The sequence below is a fragment of the Canis lupus genome, chromosome 2 (assembly GCF_048164855.1).
Source record: "Canis lupus baileyi chromosome 2, mCanLup2.hap1, whole genome shotgun sequence".
NCBI lineage: Eukaryota > Metazoa > Chordata > Mammalia > Carnivora > Canidae > Canis > Canis lupus.
The window spans coordinates 51,376,251-51,393,894 of record NC_132839.1 but is presented as its reverse complement, the minus strand read 5'-3'; the positions used below and the strand labels follow the sequence as shown (position 1 = coordinate 51,393,894).

Below are 17,644 nucleotides of genomic sequence, written 5' to 3'. Positions count from 1 at the left end.
GGAGGAGGGAGCAGAGAGAGAAGCTGTAAATAGAAAAGAAAGTGTTTCCTACGGAGTGAAGATGTATAGGAGCATATTTGCAAGAAGGAAGCAGGGCAATGTAGGAATAAGGCTAATAATTCAAAAGGGCTAGGTGGCTCAGAGAGATAAATAACCGAGGAAAAGACACCCTGGAAGTCAGGCCAGGGAGGGTGGCTCCACATTACCGAGGCTTATGTGCTGCCTTTGACTTTCCTGTTTCTAAATGCTGGCCTGCTGGCTGAAGGACCCAGAGCTAGAGAGCATGAGGCCCCAGGCCATCTCCCAGGGCAGCCTGACAGGTGCAGTTCCCTCTGGTTCCTGATGGGGCGCACTTTCCTAGGAACCAGGGCTCCCAGGGATAGATTGGTGGGGCCACAAGGCTGTGATGCTCAGGCTGGGTACTCAGGAGACCGTCCCCAGGCTGAGAAGCAGACAGGTTCCACCAACCACAGACACTGCTCATGACAGACACCCTGAAACGCTATGGGAGATGGCCCGAAGCGGATTGCAGGCTGACTTCTGAAAGGCAAGAAGCCAGGTTTTTGTCCATTCCAATAGGATAGTTAAATCTATTTTAAGAGCAAGCATGATGAGGGGTGCCTGGGTAGCTCAGTCTGTTAAGCATCTAACTCTTGGTTTCTGATCAGATCATGATCTCATGGGTTGTGAGTCTGAGCCCCGCCACCCCCCAAGCCCCCTATCTAGCCACACAGGGCTCTGAGATCAGTTGGGGAGACTGTTTAAGGATTTGCTCCCTCTATCCCTCCCCCAACTCATGCCCACCCTTCCTCTCTCTGTAGAATAAATAAATCTTAAAAAATAAAAAAATAAAATAAAAAAGAGTAAGCATGTGGACGGAAAAAGGCATTGGCTGAATTCCTCCAATTCCAAGCTTTCTCTACTGCTATATATTTTATAAAATTTATTCAGTCCTACACCTTCTCCATAATTTTCAAATCACAAGGACAAGCAAGCCTTTAGTGAAATATATAATTATATATACATTTAAAATATATGTATATATTATATAAGGTAAGATAAATATTCTATATACTATATATTATGATATATAAAATTACATATGTATAAAATAAAGGAGTCTTTTTCACCTTTTTCATCTTTGATCTTGTCCCTCCTTCTGTAGAATTTCTATCCCATTGCCATACCTTATCTTGGATCTCTTTGAGAAACTGAGAGATGGAAGCAGGAAGATCATTAAGCCTGCTTGTCTCAGCTATTGAGAAGAGCTTTACATGGCCCACAGTTGAAATTCAGGAATCAATCAGAGGAATGCAATCAGAGGAACCTTTACTTGTACTTTCAGACAGTGCTTAACAGTTTCAAAGTACTACAGTATTTGATCACGATTCTAATCAAGTGAGATGTTGTGGTTAGGACTTGGGCTTATCAACCTCTTAATAAGTTGAAGAAACAGGAGTGGAGAGGTTAAGTGATTTGTCCAAAGCCACATGGCTGGAAAGAAGCTAATTCTGACCAAAGCCTGGGCCTTCTTCTTTTTTTTTTTTTTTTTTTTTTTTTAGATTTTATTTATTTATTCATGAGAGACACAGAAAGAGAGAAGCAGACATAGACACAGGGGGAAGAGGGCTCCATGCTTGAAACCTGATATGGGACTCGATCCTGGGACTCCAGGATCATGTCCTCAGCCAATGGCAGATGCTCAACCACTGAGCCACCCAGGCATCCCAAGCCTGTGCCTTCTGATTGTCCAGTAGGAATTCCTTGTACTGAATCATGATCACAATGACCCCAGATGAAGGAAAAAAAAAAAAAATGGGTGGCGGGCACTGAGGTGGGCACTTGACGGGATGAGCACTGGGTGTTATTCTGTATGTTGGCAAATTGAACGCCAATAAAAAATAAATTTATTTTAAAGAAAAGAAGGAAAGAAAGATTCAGCAAAAGAAGGAAAAGCACAAATTGTTTCCTTTTAGAAAGGCAATGAGATCTTATTTATGACTCTGATAACAAGGGCACTGGCTCTCCATTTCCTTTGCAAAAGCAGAGCACCCCAATAATAAATGGCAAAAGGAGAAGCAACATCACTATTGGTGGGGGTGGTTAGGGTTGTGCTTCCTATTCTCCAGATACAGACTCTCATGTATTTCAGGGAGCCATGCAACATACATCACTAAGTACATGGTAGATGTGATGGGAATTGAGAAATAACACATCTATATTATACCCAAGGGTTTGCTTTATAAAGACTTCTAAGTGTATGTTGAAAGAAAGTGTTAGGCAGGGGACGCCAAGAAGAGAGAAGTCTAAAGGGGAAGTTGAAAAAGCAGAATAGATGTTCATCTACCTCCCTTCCTTTCCTGCCTGTATCATGCCCCTGTTTCTTCCTCCAGGGAAGGACTGAAGAAACACCAGAGCGCAGACAGGGATCAGAAGTTGCCCGGCCAGTAAGGGAGCAAAGCATTTAACAAACAAGCACATTTCCCCAAGAGTCTCAGACCCAACTTGATCAATGCTTCTGCAACATTGAATCATTTTTAATTTAATGCTTCTGGGAAGTGAGGGGTGGGGGTGGAAACCCATCAACTACAGGCAGAGTTGGCAAGAGCTGGGTATTAGCATTTGGCAGCATTTATTATTGCTGTTTATGATCGCATAAATTAGGTTTATGCTGATATAATTAATAACCCTAAATTTAGGAATAATAAATAGTAATATTTGTTCAGAACTGCAATATCTGAGGAAGGCAAATGGAGTACTCAAGCTTCCTGACTCCCTCTCTGTACATAGGAATGGGTGCATGCAAGGAAGCCCCTAGGAAGGCTCTCCCACAACTCCCTGCCCCTAGGATGATGCATCATTTCCAACTATGAAAATGACTTAGCAGTAAGACCTTAAGAGTTCCCAGAGCAAGTAATTTTCATTTTTATCTCTATGAACAAGTTCATCTGCAAGATTCAGTGTGCCACATGTCCCTCTAGAACCAGGACCCTCAGTGTGGTCTTGTAACCCATGCTGCTCTGTGGTGTATGCTCAGAGGTTTGGACAACTGTGTCAAATGCCATGTTCTTCATGGATCTCTCTACCTCCTTCCATATCCTAGAGGGAAAATCTTGGATGACCACAAAATCCCTGTAGACCATGATTTCAAAATTACAGACATTTGCAAGGAAAGAACTCAAGTCAAAAAGTTACTTCTACACCTTTAAAAAAAATTTAATGTGTAACTGCCTTTCGTTTTATAAAGTCATAAAAAAAATCTGTGAGATTAAAATACTCCTATAAATGTTCCCTTTCTGTATCTAGGAGGATATCTCAGCATCCAAAATGGACTTAGAGAAAAAATGGACTTAGACCTCCTTTTTTCTGGTGAAGGCAGGAAGTTAACGGAGAAAATGATAGTTCCGCAGACCAGATAATCCCTCTGGATCAGAATAACATTTTCCCCTATTTTCAAATATAAGGAAAGCAAAGCAAAGAGAAAAAGATTAAACACCCTTTGCCCACCTCTCCCCAGGGATCCTTAACACAGAGATGCACAAATAGGGTAGAATCAGACCCAGATTGACATTTCCATCCAAATAGCCAACCTTTGATCCATGTCCAAGACATTTTCATTTTCCTTAAAACAAATAGAGCAAAAATAGCCAACCACTGATAATTCTGCTCTGTCCCAAGCAAACTTGCAAAATTCTGCTCTGTCCCAAGCAAACTTGCAAAAATGGTCTAAATTTTAAAAGTACATGATAGCAAGTTTACATTCCTTTGCCAGCTCCACAGTGAGGGGTGGATGATTAGTACAGAACAAACGTTACTTGCTAAGAAATATGATCTCTGGCCAGCAAACATTACACAAGGAGATTCCACAGCAGCAACTTCAGATTCCCCTGGCCTCATTGGAGGGAGAATTTGGAGCTGAAACTCTGGAATGAGAGTTTAAAGGGGAGTATTTCTCTCACATCACATCATGGTATGTCATCATGACCATCAGCATCATTTGTACAGACTATACAAATGGTGGACTCCATAACTCAGCTTTCCCAAGGCCACACAGCTTGGAAAACATCCTCCAGAAAGCTTCTTCAGCTTGTGGTCATCTAAGCCTTCAGAGACAGGGACACAGTGCCTTGCTGAAGCAGACAGACAGACCAACTGGGGGGGTGCCCATGTGATAGCGAGTCTCTCTCTGCTTTTACTGGTCCCCCTGCTTTTCCCTGCCCCTCCTCTCCTGGATGGAGAATCTCTGCTCTATTGCCCTTGCTTTTCAGGAAACGCTGCAGCACTCACACCCATAGGCACACTGAAAATCAATGCTTTGGAAGCCAAATATGGACAATGGGGCCATAAGGGAGTGAATTGTGACCCTACAGGAGATCTAAGGGCATAAACCCTCCCAGCTTGGGAGGATCCAGAGGCTCCATACTTATTAAACTCTAGTCTTTTGGAGACTGCCTGGACAATAAACCAGCCTCCCCAATGTGTCTTCAGTCCTTTGTTTAAGACAATGAATGATAACAAAGACAATGAGAAGAAAAGGAGAAGGCCAAGTAATTATGGTGCCCACAGGCTCAACAGGAACTACCCTACAAATGGGTAGGATACAAATTCCCCCTTGCAATATAACCTATAATAAAACATTATGGGTAGTACACTGATACCTAAGTACTCCAGTTTAACTAAATATATATTCAACAGTTTGTCCCTAACAAAAGTGGTTCAAAGCCTCTTAGAGCCCTTGCTCTGCTCTTGAATGATCTATGTGGAGTTCCACACCTTAAAAACCTTTAGAAATGCCAGGTGCACCCAGAATTAGACTTAATAAACATCTATGAAGCACTTATCACCTCTCAGACTCTACGCTAAAAATTTCAAGAGGCAAGTTGCTAAGATGACTACCTGGGAGCTTGGACATGAGTGGAGCTCACAGCCAAGTGGGAAGACCATGAGCTTTGCAACTGGACCAACCTGAGTTTCATCTCTGACTTTGACATCAGCTGTGTGGCTGACCTTGTGTATTTCATCCAATCTTTTGCCCCAGTGTTCTTTTTATCTTCAAAATGGGAGTAAAATTTTTCTCATAAGTATAAAAAATTAAAATCATATTGACCAAAAAAATTAAAAGATTCATACAGTGCAGTGTTGACAAAGGTATGGGGATCAAGCTCTTTCACCCATTGATGGTAGGAATCTATATCTGCACATTTTCTAAATAATCTGGCAATAATACATATCAGATATAAAATATGCATAATATCAACTCAACAGACTTCTTTAAGAATTTATCTTAAGGAAACAGCCAGAGAAATTCACTAAGAGAATAACAAGAATATTCCTGTCTGCTATTTATAACAGAGAATTGTTTAGATTAATTACAGGCCCATGAATACTATGACATAGAGACTTTAAAAACTTATAATGCTATTTGTATTCTTTGCCATAGGAAGGTGTTGTTAGTTTATAAACTATACCACAAAATGTATAATCTTAAGATAGATAGATAGATAGATAGATAGATAGATAGATAGATAGATAATTTAAAGAAATAATTGACCTGGCTGTCAGGTTAAAAACAAATGGCTAATAAATCTTTTCCAACTTGACAATAGCATTTATGTCTGGGCAGCTGGATTCAGGAAGGGCCTCCATGTTACCAAATTCTAGAAGGACTACGTAATTACCATAGATTATAATATGAACAATGTCCCTTGGGGTCATGTACTGCAATAGCTTTGAATTTGGGTGCTTTTTAATTTCTTCCCTCAGCTTCTTCTCTACACTGGTATTTTCTGCCATGAAGATTTTTGTTTGTTTGTTTGCCGCCATTGGAAACCATTTTATTGTTTTTTTAAACAAAGAAGTCACCTGTATACAGTAATCAGCCCGATGCTAGTTCATGTCCAGAGCTCAGTTAATGGAGGCTTTGTGCTTGCTTCCTCACCAATCGCCTCTGAGCTCTCTGCCCTGTCACACTGTAGCTAACAAAGCTCAGGCTCTCTTGCCAATTGGCCTCCTGTTAGGCTCTGCCAACAGGAGGCACTTGAGAAAGAGAGAAAGGTAGGGGAGAAAGAACAGGACACCCTCTCTGCGTTTCAGTTCCAGTTAATAAGAATAGAGCAGCAGCAGACAACTGGGTCAAGCCCCGCCTCCTAGGCTGCAAGGAACCAGTATCATTGCCCCCTCACAAGTGATGTGAGTGGGCAGATATGTCCCTTTGGCATTCAGACATAGGTCTTTCTACACTCTTCAACCCTCTCAGCTGTGCCCCCTGGGCCATTGAAACCCTGGCCAGGTCAGACTCCCTTCTCAGAGTTCCAATACCAATCTCTATGTAGAGCAACCAAACCACTCCCCCCCACACACACACCAACCCCTGGGTTCTGGTGACTCCACAGCTTCCTCCTCCTTGCCTCACCCTTGTAGGTGGAACATACCTCTGCAATTATTAATCTCTTGGCTTCTTTTGCATACCTTTTTAAATTTTTAAATTTAAAAATTTGTGTGAACCTGTGAGAACCAAATCTCATCTTTAGAAACAGCTAATATCTTGGTGTATTATGGATCAATTTTATAATTACAAAACAATAAAGCTATTTTTTGATGTCCCAATTTTGCTGAGTATAACTCTGAAAACATAACTATTGTATTTCTTATTTACTGTCCTCCTAGGAAGTTGTTTAAGTATGATGGCCACTTATCCCCTTCACCAGTCTTGGACATAGACATTTTCTTTAAGTCTCAATAGCACAGCTGAGACAAGATGGGAAGACTTGTTACCACTTTACTAAAGCATAAATGATAGAACATAACTACTCACAGAAAATTTGGAACTAATTATAGGTATAGCTGTTCTCATTCTCAATGAGCCACTTAAGGGGTCAATTGCTTCTTCTGGATTCCTCCAAATGGTACATGCCATCTTTCCTCTATGACTTCTGATTAGACCAGAGTCTCTACAATTTCAAGCCCAGGTGAGTTATCTCTCTTTCTTAAAGGCCCATTTTTTTTCAGGCATCTCTCTGGTTCCAGGACCTGCTTCTTTTCAGGATGCTTGACAATAGGAATAACCTATCCGGTCAGTGACTATACTGTTCTTATGGACAGGGAACTTTCATGGACAGTTGCACCATGTATCATAATACAAATAGCAAGTATGTCTTGATCTGCCATGATCTAACAATGCAGCACACAAACCTCCGGGTTAGCTGTATGATTGTGTGCAGGTTGGGAGGCAGCCCAAGCAACATCCAATGTGGAATTCCTCACCAGTCTGTTATCTGGGAGCTCAGAGAGTATCTTCCATTCTTCCTTGTGCAAATTGAAAAAAAAAAAAATAATAATAATAATAAAGTTACATACTTATGATGGCCTATTTTTATTCAAATGTAACTGATCCATGAGATCCAAAAGTCTGAGAGCCAACCACTGCCCTATATGTTATTATATTGAAGAGACTTGAAATAAATTAAAAGGTTAGAGTTGCAGTCATATCAGAGGGAAGCTCTGAGCATGTCAAAACAGAAAGAGACATGGCCCTGCCCAACCTGAAATCAGCCCAATGAGGATAATCATCAGCCCTCTGTGATCCTGAATATCCTGCTACTGAATGGGCAAGGGAATGGAAGCTCCATGACAAAAAAATATTGAAAATTAGCTGGGTGTTGCCGATAGCCAAAAGCTGGCAGTGACAAGAAAGGACGTATTCTCCAATGGAGAAGGTTGGCAGGACAAGTCAGTGTCAAGGCCAAAGCCAAGCTGGAAATTTGGATCCCATGAAGGAAGACTGAGGGTGAATCAATCCATTCATCCTGAGCCCCAATCACAGAAGGCTGTGAGGCTGTGTCTTGGTTTGTCCCAGGCATACTAGGTATGAAGATCCAAGCCAACAAGATTAATTTCAGAGACCACCCGATGATTGTAGTCAGTGGGCTGAGGCTCTATTCACATCCCCATCCAAGTTTGGGAAGGGCTGGTAGACCAAAATGAGCATGGGCTTTGGAGATAGACAGAGTGGGTTCAAATCCCAGCTCTGTCACAAGCAAGCCATATAACTTTGGGCACAGGTTTGTTTATGTGCATGTGTTTCAATTATCTAGACCATTTCTCATGCCATTTCTGCCTTGATCTAACTTTCTGATCCGGGATAACTCATTTTTGCCTCTTTGGTTTCAGTTTCCTTAACATTTGAAGGACCAGGACTAAATACATACATGAATCCTCCTAACTAGAACATTTTTAAGTTTTATTCTAATGCCCTTAAATCCCTAGAGAAAGTGGAATAGCACAGACAGAAGTCTTGGTCCTGTCTCTCTGTAATACCAGCTTCTTAAACTGAACCCAAGATTTCACCCCTGCATATTCAAGTTTTTACTTCTAGAAATTAAATAGAAGACCTGCATTTAGGGGGCCATAGTTATAATTACATAAGAAAATCTGTATTAAAAAAGGTTCTTTTTTAGCCCATAAAAGGTGCAGAATGATTTTTTTATATATAAAATCTGTGAGTTCTCTTATTGTTGTAAAATAAAGCCTTTACAACCCACAGTGGAGTAAAGGAATATTGGCACTAACTTTAAATGGTCCCAGATAGTTTAAATTGTCAAGATTTTTTATCTGATTTTTATAGTTTCATTTGTTTCCCCTAGAGCATTCAGCTATTACTTCTTAATACCTTTGTGTGTTTACTTATAGTATGCCCTCTGCTCTTTATTGTTGTTTGTTTCTGTTCCACAATGGCCTTGGAAAAAGAAAATCAAGTTTGTAGAGTTGTATATATACTAAGAATCAATATACTCTGATTCTCCTGTGAATAAGATGTTGGGCTGTGTGTTGACTTCATAAAAATTATTTTGTCACTACATTCTACCCAACAACAAAAGTCCAAAAATTGGAAACCATGCTAGATCTCTTCATCCCCCTCACTTACACACCATGCCAACATTTTGCATGTTCTGCAATTACCTGCTTCTCTCCACTTCACACTCTGAACAACTCACCATTGTCACTTCTGCCCTGACCCAACTTGTTGACCCCCCTGGTCTTTACCCCAGGTAGCAACGAGTGATGAGTCAATGAGCCTCCTGGATTCCTTAGAACTCAGCCCAATTCTATATAAATAACCAGGCTGGCAAGATGGTAGACTGTTTCTTTTGGAAATCATCTTTGTAGTTTGTTTTCCTGTTACAGACCTGTGTTGCTAAGAGATCTTTGGCTTGGCAAGACCCACTATATAGAAAATCCTGGCTTTTTCTCTGACCATCATTATCAAAACCTCTCAGCCATCCTCAGAGGCTCCATTACCATCACCACAAAAGGAAACTACTCTACTTTTACACATTCTTGCAAACTCCACAGGGGCCCATGATTATTTCTGAAAGTACAGTCTAGTAAGTTAAGTGCCAAAGTCAGGTTTACACTCTCCAGTCTTTATGCAAAGACTGCTTCTTTGTGGTTCAGACCACACAGAGAGTATGTCATACCTTTAAGAAATCTTTTAGTAAAAATGTGCCCAGAGAAAATCGATGAAGATCAGGACATCAGAAACAATATCATATAAGCAATGTTTAGGGAAACTACATTAAACTCAGAGAGGACTTCACATGGGGAAGTTAAGGCATGTAAAATGGGAATTCAATTTTATCCCTGGGGTATCCCAAGGTAAGATTGCATAAAACGTTTGACGTTCACAGGACAAAAATCAAAGCACAGAAAAACACAAATCCATCTAGTTATGCACAACAGAATGGTAATGCCCTGAAATGGAATGTCAATCACAGGAAAAGTTCAAGCAGAAGTTAGATGAACTATATGTCTGGTAGGTTCTATGAAGGGTTCATGAGCTGAGACTTTTAGGGGCTTTTACTGTGAGTTGCTATGCATCTATTGTAGTCTGGAGTCTTTTGAAAACGATGTGCTACAACCTGTGGAATTCCTATCAGCAAAATAACACTATGGTTTCCAGGTCTCTTTCAGCCAATATTGTTTGACTGATCCAAGTGATCTATGATGTGCCTTGAGCTCCATGATGAAAGATGCTATATAAAAAAAAGGGGTAATTTCAGTCATAATAAATAATGGTAATGATGATGAATGGCAGTGTCACTGACAAGAAGCTGGCCTGCCATTAGGGAGTCCAAAACAACCAGCTGTGAGCTGAAAATGACTGTGTCCAGGCCAGGAGGATGCTCTGTGACTGAGACCACATTAACCTTTCAACCAAAGACCTGGATCAAGCCCCTGATTTGGAGGTGTGAGCAGCTGTCATGGAAGAAACTACGATACTTATCTCAGAGCTTGAATATTGCCTTGGGCTTAGGAGACCTTTTCCCAGACAGGTCAAGAGGGAGCATATTCCCTTACTCTTCCAACAGAAGGGAAAACTGAGTAGGTCAGGGGAAGAGCCAGATTCCAAACTAGAGTTATGACTCTAAACCTAGTACTCTTTCCATTCTCTACCAGTCCCTCGACAATTCAATGGCAAGAGAAACTTCAGAAAAGAGCCAACTCGGATTAGAACATGCTGAAACAGGATCATGTCCCTCAAGATGGCTTGCAGAGCTGTTTTCCATCCATTTAGGCTGATAGATCTTGCTAGTGAAATCCTGGGAGCCTCAAGTAGGAAGGAGTCACTCATTAATGTCCTAGACCTATTCTCACAAGCCAATAGAGCACATGGCAGGAGCCCGTTGAGTTCTGCTGGCCCGGGAGGCAACACTGCTCTAGAACTTTGTCCAGATTGGGATCTAAGAAGGCTAATTGCTGCCAGAGGCCTAATTAATGCTTCCGACTGAGGGACTTGGCCTCCTATTCCTCACACATGCTTGAAGACCAACCAGTCACCACAGGCAAAGATGAAGGATCCTGCTCTCTGCCCATCAAAAATCTCTACCAAAAACGAGGGTATCTAGGAGCTACAAAACCAGGAAACTTGCTAGGAACACATGAATTCCTTACTTGTTTGCCTTTTTTTTTTTTTTTTTTTTTTGGTATTTATTGAAATTTTATTTTTAAAGTTTATAACTTTGACTTGCATTTTGGCATAGTTTAATATATTTTATCATTTGGGATGTATTCTGATCCTCTTTTTAAATTTTATCGTCTTTATATTTCTAACTTTTTTAACTTATCAAAATTCCTTTTTGTGCTTATCCTTTGAAGCTAGTCTATTCTCAGCTGTTTAACATGTTTTTCATTTTTTTTAAAGAAATTAATTGCTATTTTATCTTTCTTAAAACAGTCTCTAATTTAGTTGAAGACATTTTAAATTTTATCTCTTTGACACTTTTGTTTTCTTTTTTAATGTTTTTTAATAATTCTCATTTTTATCTCATTTCACCTTTTGATATTGCTCTATTTTCTCAGTTTTCTAAACTTGTAGCTTTGTTTCTTTAATACCAACATTTTAAATTGTAAGTTATTTTCCATTTATAGCCTCTGAAATTATTTTTCTTTCAATTTTTAAATTTATCTTCTGTTCTATTTTTCCCAGAGGATACCAAATGCCCACGCCTATAGTGAGAAGAGTCCTCGATGACCACAGGGAGAGCCTTTAGTTTCTTTCCACAAGGCTTGAGAATTTGTAATCATTAATCTACCACCTCCATCCACCAGCCATGTCACCTTGGGGACCTGCTCTGGTATCTAGGCTTCAGTTCACAAAGTCTAAAAATGCTGATTCCTTCCAACAAATGTCATCAGACACGGGACTTCCTTGTTCCCATTATGTGTTCTGAAAGCATGCAGGAACCCAGTGAGGAGAGGCACAACCCGTTCCATCTCTCCTTCATCCAACTATGATGCTCCAGCCATTTCACAGCCATTTTCAACAATGCCAGCCATTCTATTCAGATGAGATGATACCCTGATTGGAGCTGTATATTGTAGACCTCGGTAAAATACAACTCAGAATAAATATTTCTCTGCAGTAAGTGTTAGTAACTAAAGAAAAGTACTGATCGTCACTGCAGAGATATCAGAATTTGAGTTCTGACTTTGCCACTCACCTACTATGTGACCTAGGCAAATCACTTGATTATCATAGACACTAATTTTCCCCTTTAAAAAAAACAAAAAAGGCTGTTACACCAGATTATTTCTAAGGATCCCTCTGGAATTAATTGCCTATGAGTTTATGCCTTTCTATTCAAAACAAAACAAAATAAAAAAAAAAAAAACTGACATAACATCATATGTATGTAGAGTATGTTGTTATTGTACCAATTAACCGAAGCCCAAGAGAATTTACTCCTCCTGGAGTACCAAAGCCTCTCCAACCATACCCACTGAGCAACAAAAAGTGTTACAATTGTGACGTAAATGAGGACCCAATGGAGCTGGGTGCCTGACATACTTGCCATTGATGACACCGTCTGGATTAAGCATGGGGATGATCTTGAAAATGAAGTTTTCCCTTAGGAGCCTAGCCACAGGGTCACTGCTGACCAGGAACTCCAAGGCCCCCTTCATCACCCAGCTAGAGTTGCTCTCTCCTGGGTGCACTCGAGCGGTGATCACCTGGTATGGACGCTGCCCTGCCGAAAAAAGAACACAAGAAATTAAAGCTAAATACACTTTCCGTTTCCAACAAGATAATCTTCCAGGAGTCAGACTTATACCTGACTGGCATAAAGTCCAAAATAGGTTGATTGTTTCCTATACACACCTGATCTACACTTATCCATTTTTCCATATGCCTCTATAGTCTGCAAGACTCAAGAAAGTATAAAATGAAAGCTCAACACTATTACCAACGCATGAAAAGAAGCCAAGAAGTAGATTTTATCAAGACCACCAATGGAACAATTAACTTTACAGAATCCGATGGCATGATGCTGTGTGTCATAAATCTGAAACAGAATCTTATCTTCCTACTTATCAGTTGTAAGATCTTAGGTGAATAATTTAATTTCCACAAGGCTAATTTCTCATCTGTAAAATGGGGACGATGATACTTATCTTGTGTGGATTTTATAAAAATAGAAAGATATAAATAAGGCACTTGGTAAATGGCTTGCCATTCACTACTTCTTCGTTTCTCCCATCTTGATTGTGATGTCTGTAGGTAGGATGGTCCCTCTCATTCCTCATCAGAAATGGGATTCAAGGGCAGAACTTGGGCTGAGAACTTTATGTCTATAGGACACTTAACTCAAACACTAAGAAAGATTTGACCAGAGTGAAGCACCTGGAATCTCAGTCTTGCAAAAAGAAACAGGAGAACACTCTCTGCCCAATCACAGGGAGAATATCGATCTGAAGAGACCTTATGGAGAATGCATTGATGACAGAAAGATGGGCTTGTCTTCCTTCCTTTGTTGATAGAAAACATCTGGACCATCATAATGTTGAGATGTATTCTAAGACCACATCTTGGCTCAGGTGAAAATTGTGTTTGGATTGATTAATGGTGTCTATACTCTGTACATTTGGGGAAGGAGGGAGAAAGATGGGGCATCATATCAGAAGTTCACCACATGTCCTCTAACCTCATGTGTCCAATTATATGTGTGTGTGTATGTATGTGTTATCTGACTCTCTTTTCCTTTTGTATCCTCACCCAATTCCTTATGGCTCCTAAACCCACCTGAATGACAAGAACTAAACATTTGCCAAGTATAAATACCCCAGCCACCAAGCAGCCTAAAAGCTAAGCTAGTCCTTTCTTTCCATCTCATTCAAATCACTATGAGTTAAATATGGCTTTTCTTCCCTTAAACAGTAGACTTTTTGAGGAAACAAACTGTGCAAAGAAATATACAATTGAATAACTCAGTAACAGAGCTAAAGAACAGGTAATGGTGAATTGTATTACTATTATCATCCACTAAGACAAAAAAAAAAAAAAAAACACTGTCTGTTGACAACCACCAAGATCTCAATTCAAGGAGCAGAGATGGGTACATTTTTACTATGGTGAGAGCAATGTCATGTCAGCCCCTCGTAGCTCATTTATATATTGGAGATAATATTTGGTTGGTTTTCCCTAAACAGGTGTCTTGAGCATATTCCAGGACCTGCAGGAGCCATAGGATATAAAAAGTCGAATAAATTATAGTCCTTGTTCTGTAAGAGGCCATAGCCTTTGCTGGTAGTGACAAATGCACAAGCAAATAATGACAAGGGAGTTAATGGAAGTGTATATAAAGTGCCAAAGACAGATCTGAGAGAGGTAAGGATGTTTCCAGAGCTGTGATGCTATTGGATCTGAGTCTGGCAGAATGAATAGAATTCTACAGGGGAGAAGGTGAAAAAGCATCTTCTATGACAGAGGAGTAAAAATTGGAACGTTGAAGACCAAAGGAAGCCACAAGGCTGAAACAAAGGACTGAGGATTATGGAATGTGGATTTAGAAAAGAAGGCTGGTGTCAAACTAGTAAATTCTTCCTAATATATTTTGTTTAGGGTTTTGGACTTTATTCCATAGATCAGAAGTTCTCAATCATGGAGTCAGTGTCTCACTGATATGCTGTGATGGGGCCTATTGAAGAATCATTGGTTACCAATAAAAGCATAAATGTTTGCTTATGACATCACATATATAATATATATGTATGCATAAACTATACATACACATATGGCACAAACTGCTGTCTGTCTGTCCACTAGCCTTTCTCCCTTTCTTTCTGAGTACCAGACCCAATTCTGGAGGAGAAAGGATATGCTCTCAGCACAGAGTTTACTTGAGATTCTCTCCCTCTTCCAGTGCCCCTCCCTCAATTTACACATGTGCTCTCAAGAGTGTTCTCTCTCTCAAATAAAATAAATAAAACTTAAAAAAAAAAAAAAGGTAGAGATTCCATGATGATTTTTCAGTGGAAGAAAGGCATTCCAAAGTCTGTGCTTTATAAAATCATTTTGACATTATTGTAGATCATACATTTGCTGAATCAGAGATAATATGGCCTATCGAGTAAAGAACAACTTTTGAAGCCATATTTCCAGAGTTCACATTCCAGTCCCACCATTTTCTATAAAATGAGTTATGGAAGTTTCTGATGAAACTGAGTACTGGATTGGGTGTCCTGCAGTGTAAGACTAATGATTTGCTAACTGGAACTTACTAAATAGGCATATTGAGGAGGAAAAGAGATATTCAGTCAGCTAGATGAGCAGAGCTGAACCTAACTGAAGGCCAACTTGCCCACTCTATCATTTGCTCACAATCACATTTCACTCTTTCCAAAGCAAGTCGTATTGGCACTCCAATAAAAAGCTTGTGGAGAAAGAGGCTTGATGAATTCATACCCAATCAGCAGACTATTTTCAGTTCTATAATTCCATACCACTCTCTTTGTGATCTTTGAACTAAGTGCGTTTACAGCATATGGAACAACAATAGTAAGTACTCCCAGCCCAGCAAGAAGAAATAAAAAATAGCTTAAGCTCTTGTAAATTTCCAATACCAACTGAACACCCTCATTGTCTGGGCCAGTTGGCTCCCATTGCCTGCTACCCAGTGCAATTCAGTGCGTTAATCAATAAAGCAAATGCAGCCTTGCAAAGAGATGTGCACAATGTTCCTTTTCTTGAGGGTCAGGTTGATAATCTGCTACATTGTAATACACCACAAGACCTAACAGGCTGTTCTAAACATCCTGATGAAGCAAACCGGGAAAACTGTGGGTTCCCATGAAGACATAAGCAGCATGTTAGCCATTTCTAGTTGATTTTTCTCTGTTCCCTCTGTGATTTAAGACAATTTTACAGTTGTATTGGTGAGTTAAACTTATGAGACCATTCAGTTGCAGCAGCAAATGGTGCTCCAGAGAACCCATAATAGACAACAGCTGTAAATAGTATGCGACACACATACCATGTGTTTTTTTCTTGCTATTGACAATTTCAGTTTTAAAAACTCATTTCTGCTTAGGGTAGGGCAAAGAGTATCAGGTATCTGTATTTTTTTTCTCTGTAATTTATAAAATCTATTCCGGAGGTCACCAAACTCTATAGGGGAGTCATGGTTTGGCAATATGCTGATTCTTAAAGCTCAGTATTGAATTTATGTCAGTGGTAATAACATCTGTAAAAAGAAGTTAGAAACAAGTAGGGGATTATATAATGCCTAAGAGATATCGGGCTCACAGCCAACGAAGAACTAAGAACTGAAGACATGTGTGATGATACTCGTGTGTACCCAACTATATAAACAGCCATCCAGTTACTCTTTTTTTTTTTCTTTCAACAACATTTATTAAACTCCTACTGGCACTCTGCAAGGTTCTGGAGATTCTAAGAGAAATAGTGGTTTTTGCCTTCAGGGAACTAATAATAGTCTAGTGGGAAAGACAGGCACACAGATAATTATGATCCAGTGTGATCAGGGTCGTTTGTCAAGACATTTTCAAAGCATAGTGGAATGCTCATTACAGCATTATTTATAATGATGAGATCGACTGGAAATGACTTAAATGTGCACCCATAGAAACTAGTTAAGAAAAGGATTCATAAACAGAATACTATGCAAGCATTAAAATGGCACCTAGATCTTTTTGTTGACACTAGAAGATATCTGTGACACAACGATGGGTGACAAAACACAGGCAAGAGAGCTGCATTACAGTGGATCCATTTGTGTGTAGTTGTAACATTCATTTGAAGTATCTATACATAGGACACATATCTGGGTGGAGGTCAGCTCGGCAATTTTTACATCCACTATATCCCTATCTAGAATGTTCTCCTCTTCAGAATATAATGATCATATGCCAACTCTCCCAAAGGCAAAATATTTTCAAATAGTAAACCACAGAGGAGAAAGAGGAAAGAAATGGATTTTCACAGAAGAGGTAACATTGGATCTGGTTTGTCTAGTGAGAGTTCACCAGATGAAGAAAAGAAAGGAAGGAAGTGATAGTAAAAGGGTAAGTAAAAGCACTTTGCAAAATAATGAGGGCATAGAGCACATAACACCTGAAGAAGAGTAAAGTGCTTTGATGTGGCTGAAGCTCTAAGTTACACGGAAGGTAAAATGGGAGTGAAACCATAACGTGATTTGCACCTATGTCTGTAGACCTTTGGAACCAATGTTAAGGAGATTGAAAACCATCTTGCAAGTTGTGAAAGTCCCATGGAAAATCCTTATGCAGGGGTGTGATCAGACAGCAATTCTCACTGGAGCTGAAGACTCAGATACTGGGCTTAAGAGGTGGGAGAAATGGCCAAAAGAGCAGTCTGATTTCCAAAGTCCAGGAAGGTTACCTTGCCCTTTACTCTGGAAGAATGTAGATAAAAACAACTTGATTGGGGTCTCTAGGTGGCTCAGTTGGTTAAGTGTCTGACTTCAGCTCAGATCCTGATTTCAGGGTCCTGGGATCGAGCCCCAAGCCCCATGTCAGCAGTGGGGGGCGGGCTGTGCTCAGGTGGGGCAGGAGGGGCCTGCTCCTCCCCCCCACACCCACTCATGCTCACTCACACTCTCTCTGTCTCAAATAAACAAATAAAATCTTAAAAAAAAATAACTTGATTGATGGGTAAGGACGGAGGCGAAGAAACAAACATGGGAAAAATTGTCAATGAAAGTAGATTCTGAAAAAAAAGAGAAAATCTGAAAACAGGTGTGGTGAAAAATCTTTACACATTTTAAAATATACTACTGTTTCCCACCAAAGGTAATATACGATGTACATTTTCTGCACTGTGTGTTCC

At 40.0% G+C, this 17,644-nt stretch overlaps 1 protein-coding gene across 10 annotated transcripts in view; it reads right to left on the bottom strand.

The window, feature by feature from the left end:
• Positions 1–17,644, bottom strand: part of AGBL1 (AGBL carboxypeptidase 1) — a 561,424-nt gene that overhangs the window by 412,067 nt on the left and 131,713 nt on the right. For all 10 annotated transcript variants that reach the window (XR_012017745.1, XM_072799089.1, XM_072799044.1 and 7 more), the window contains exon 13: positions 12,347–12,527. Coding sequence is in view for 9 of the 10 variants with exons in the window: in XM_072799089.1 (XP_072655190.1) it covers positions 12,347–12,527 (181 nt within the window). In the remaining variant the exon portion in view is untranslated. The remainder of the gene's footprint in view (positions 1–12,346; positions 12,528–17,644) is intronic.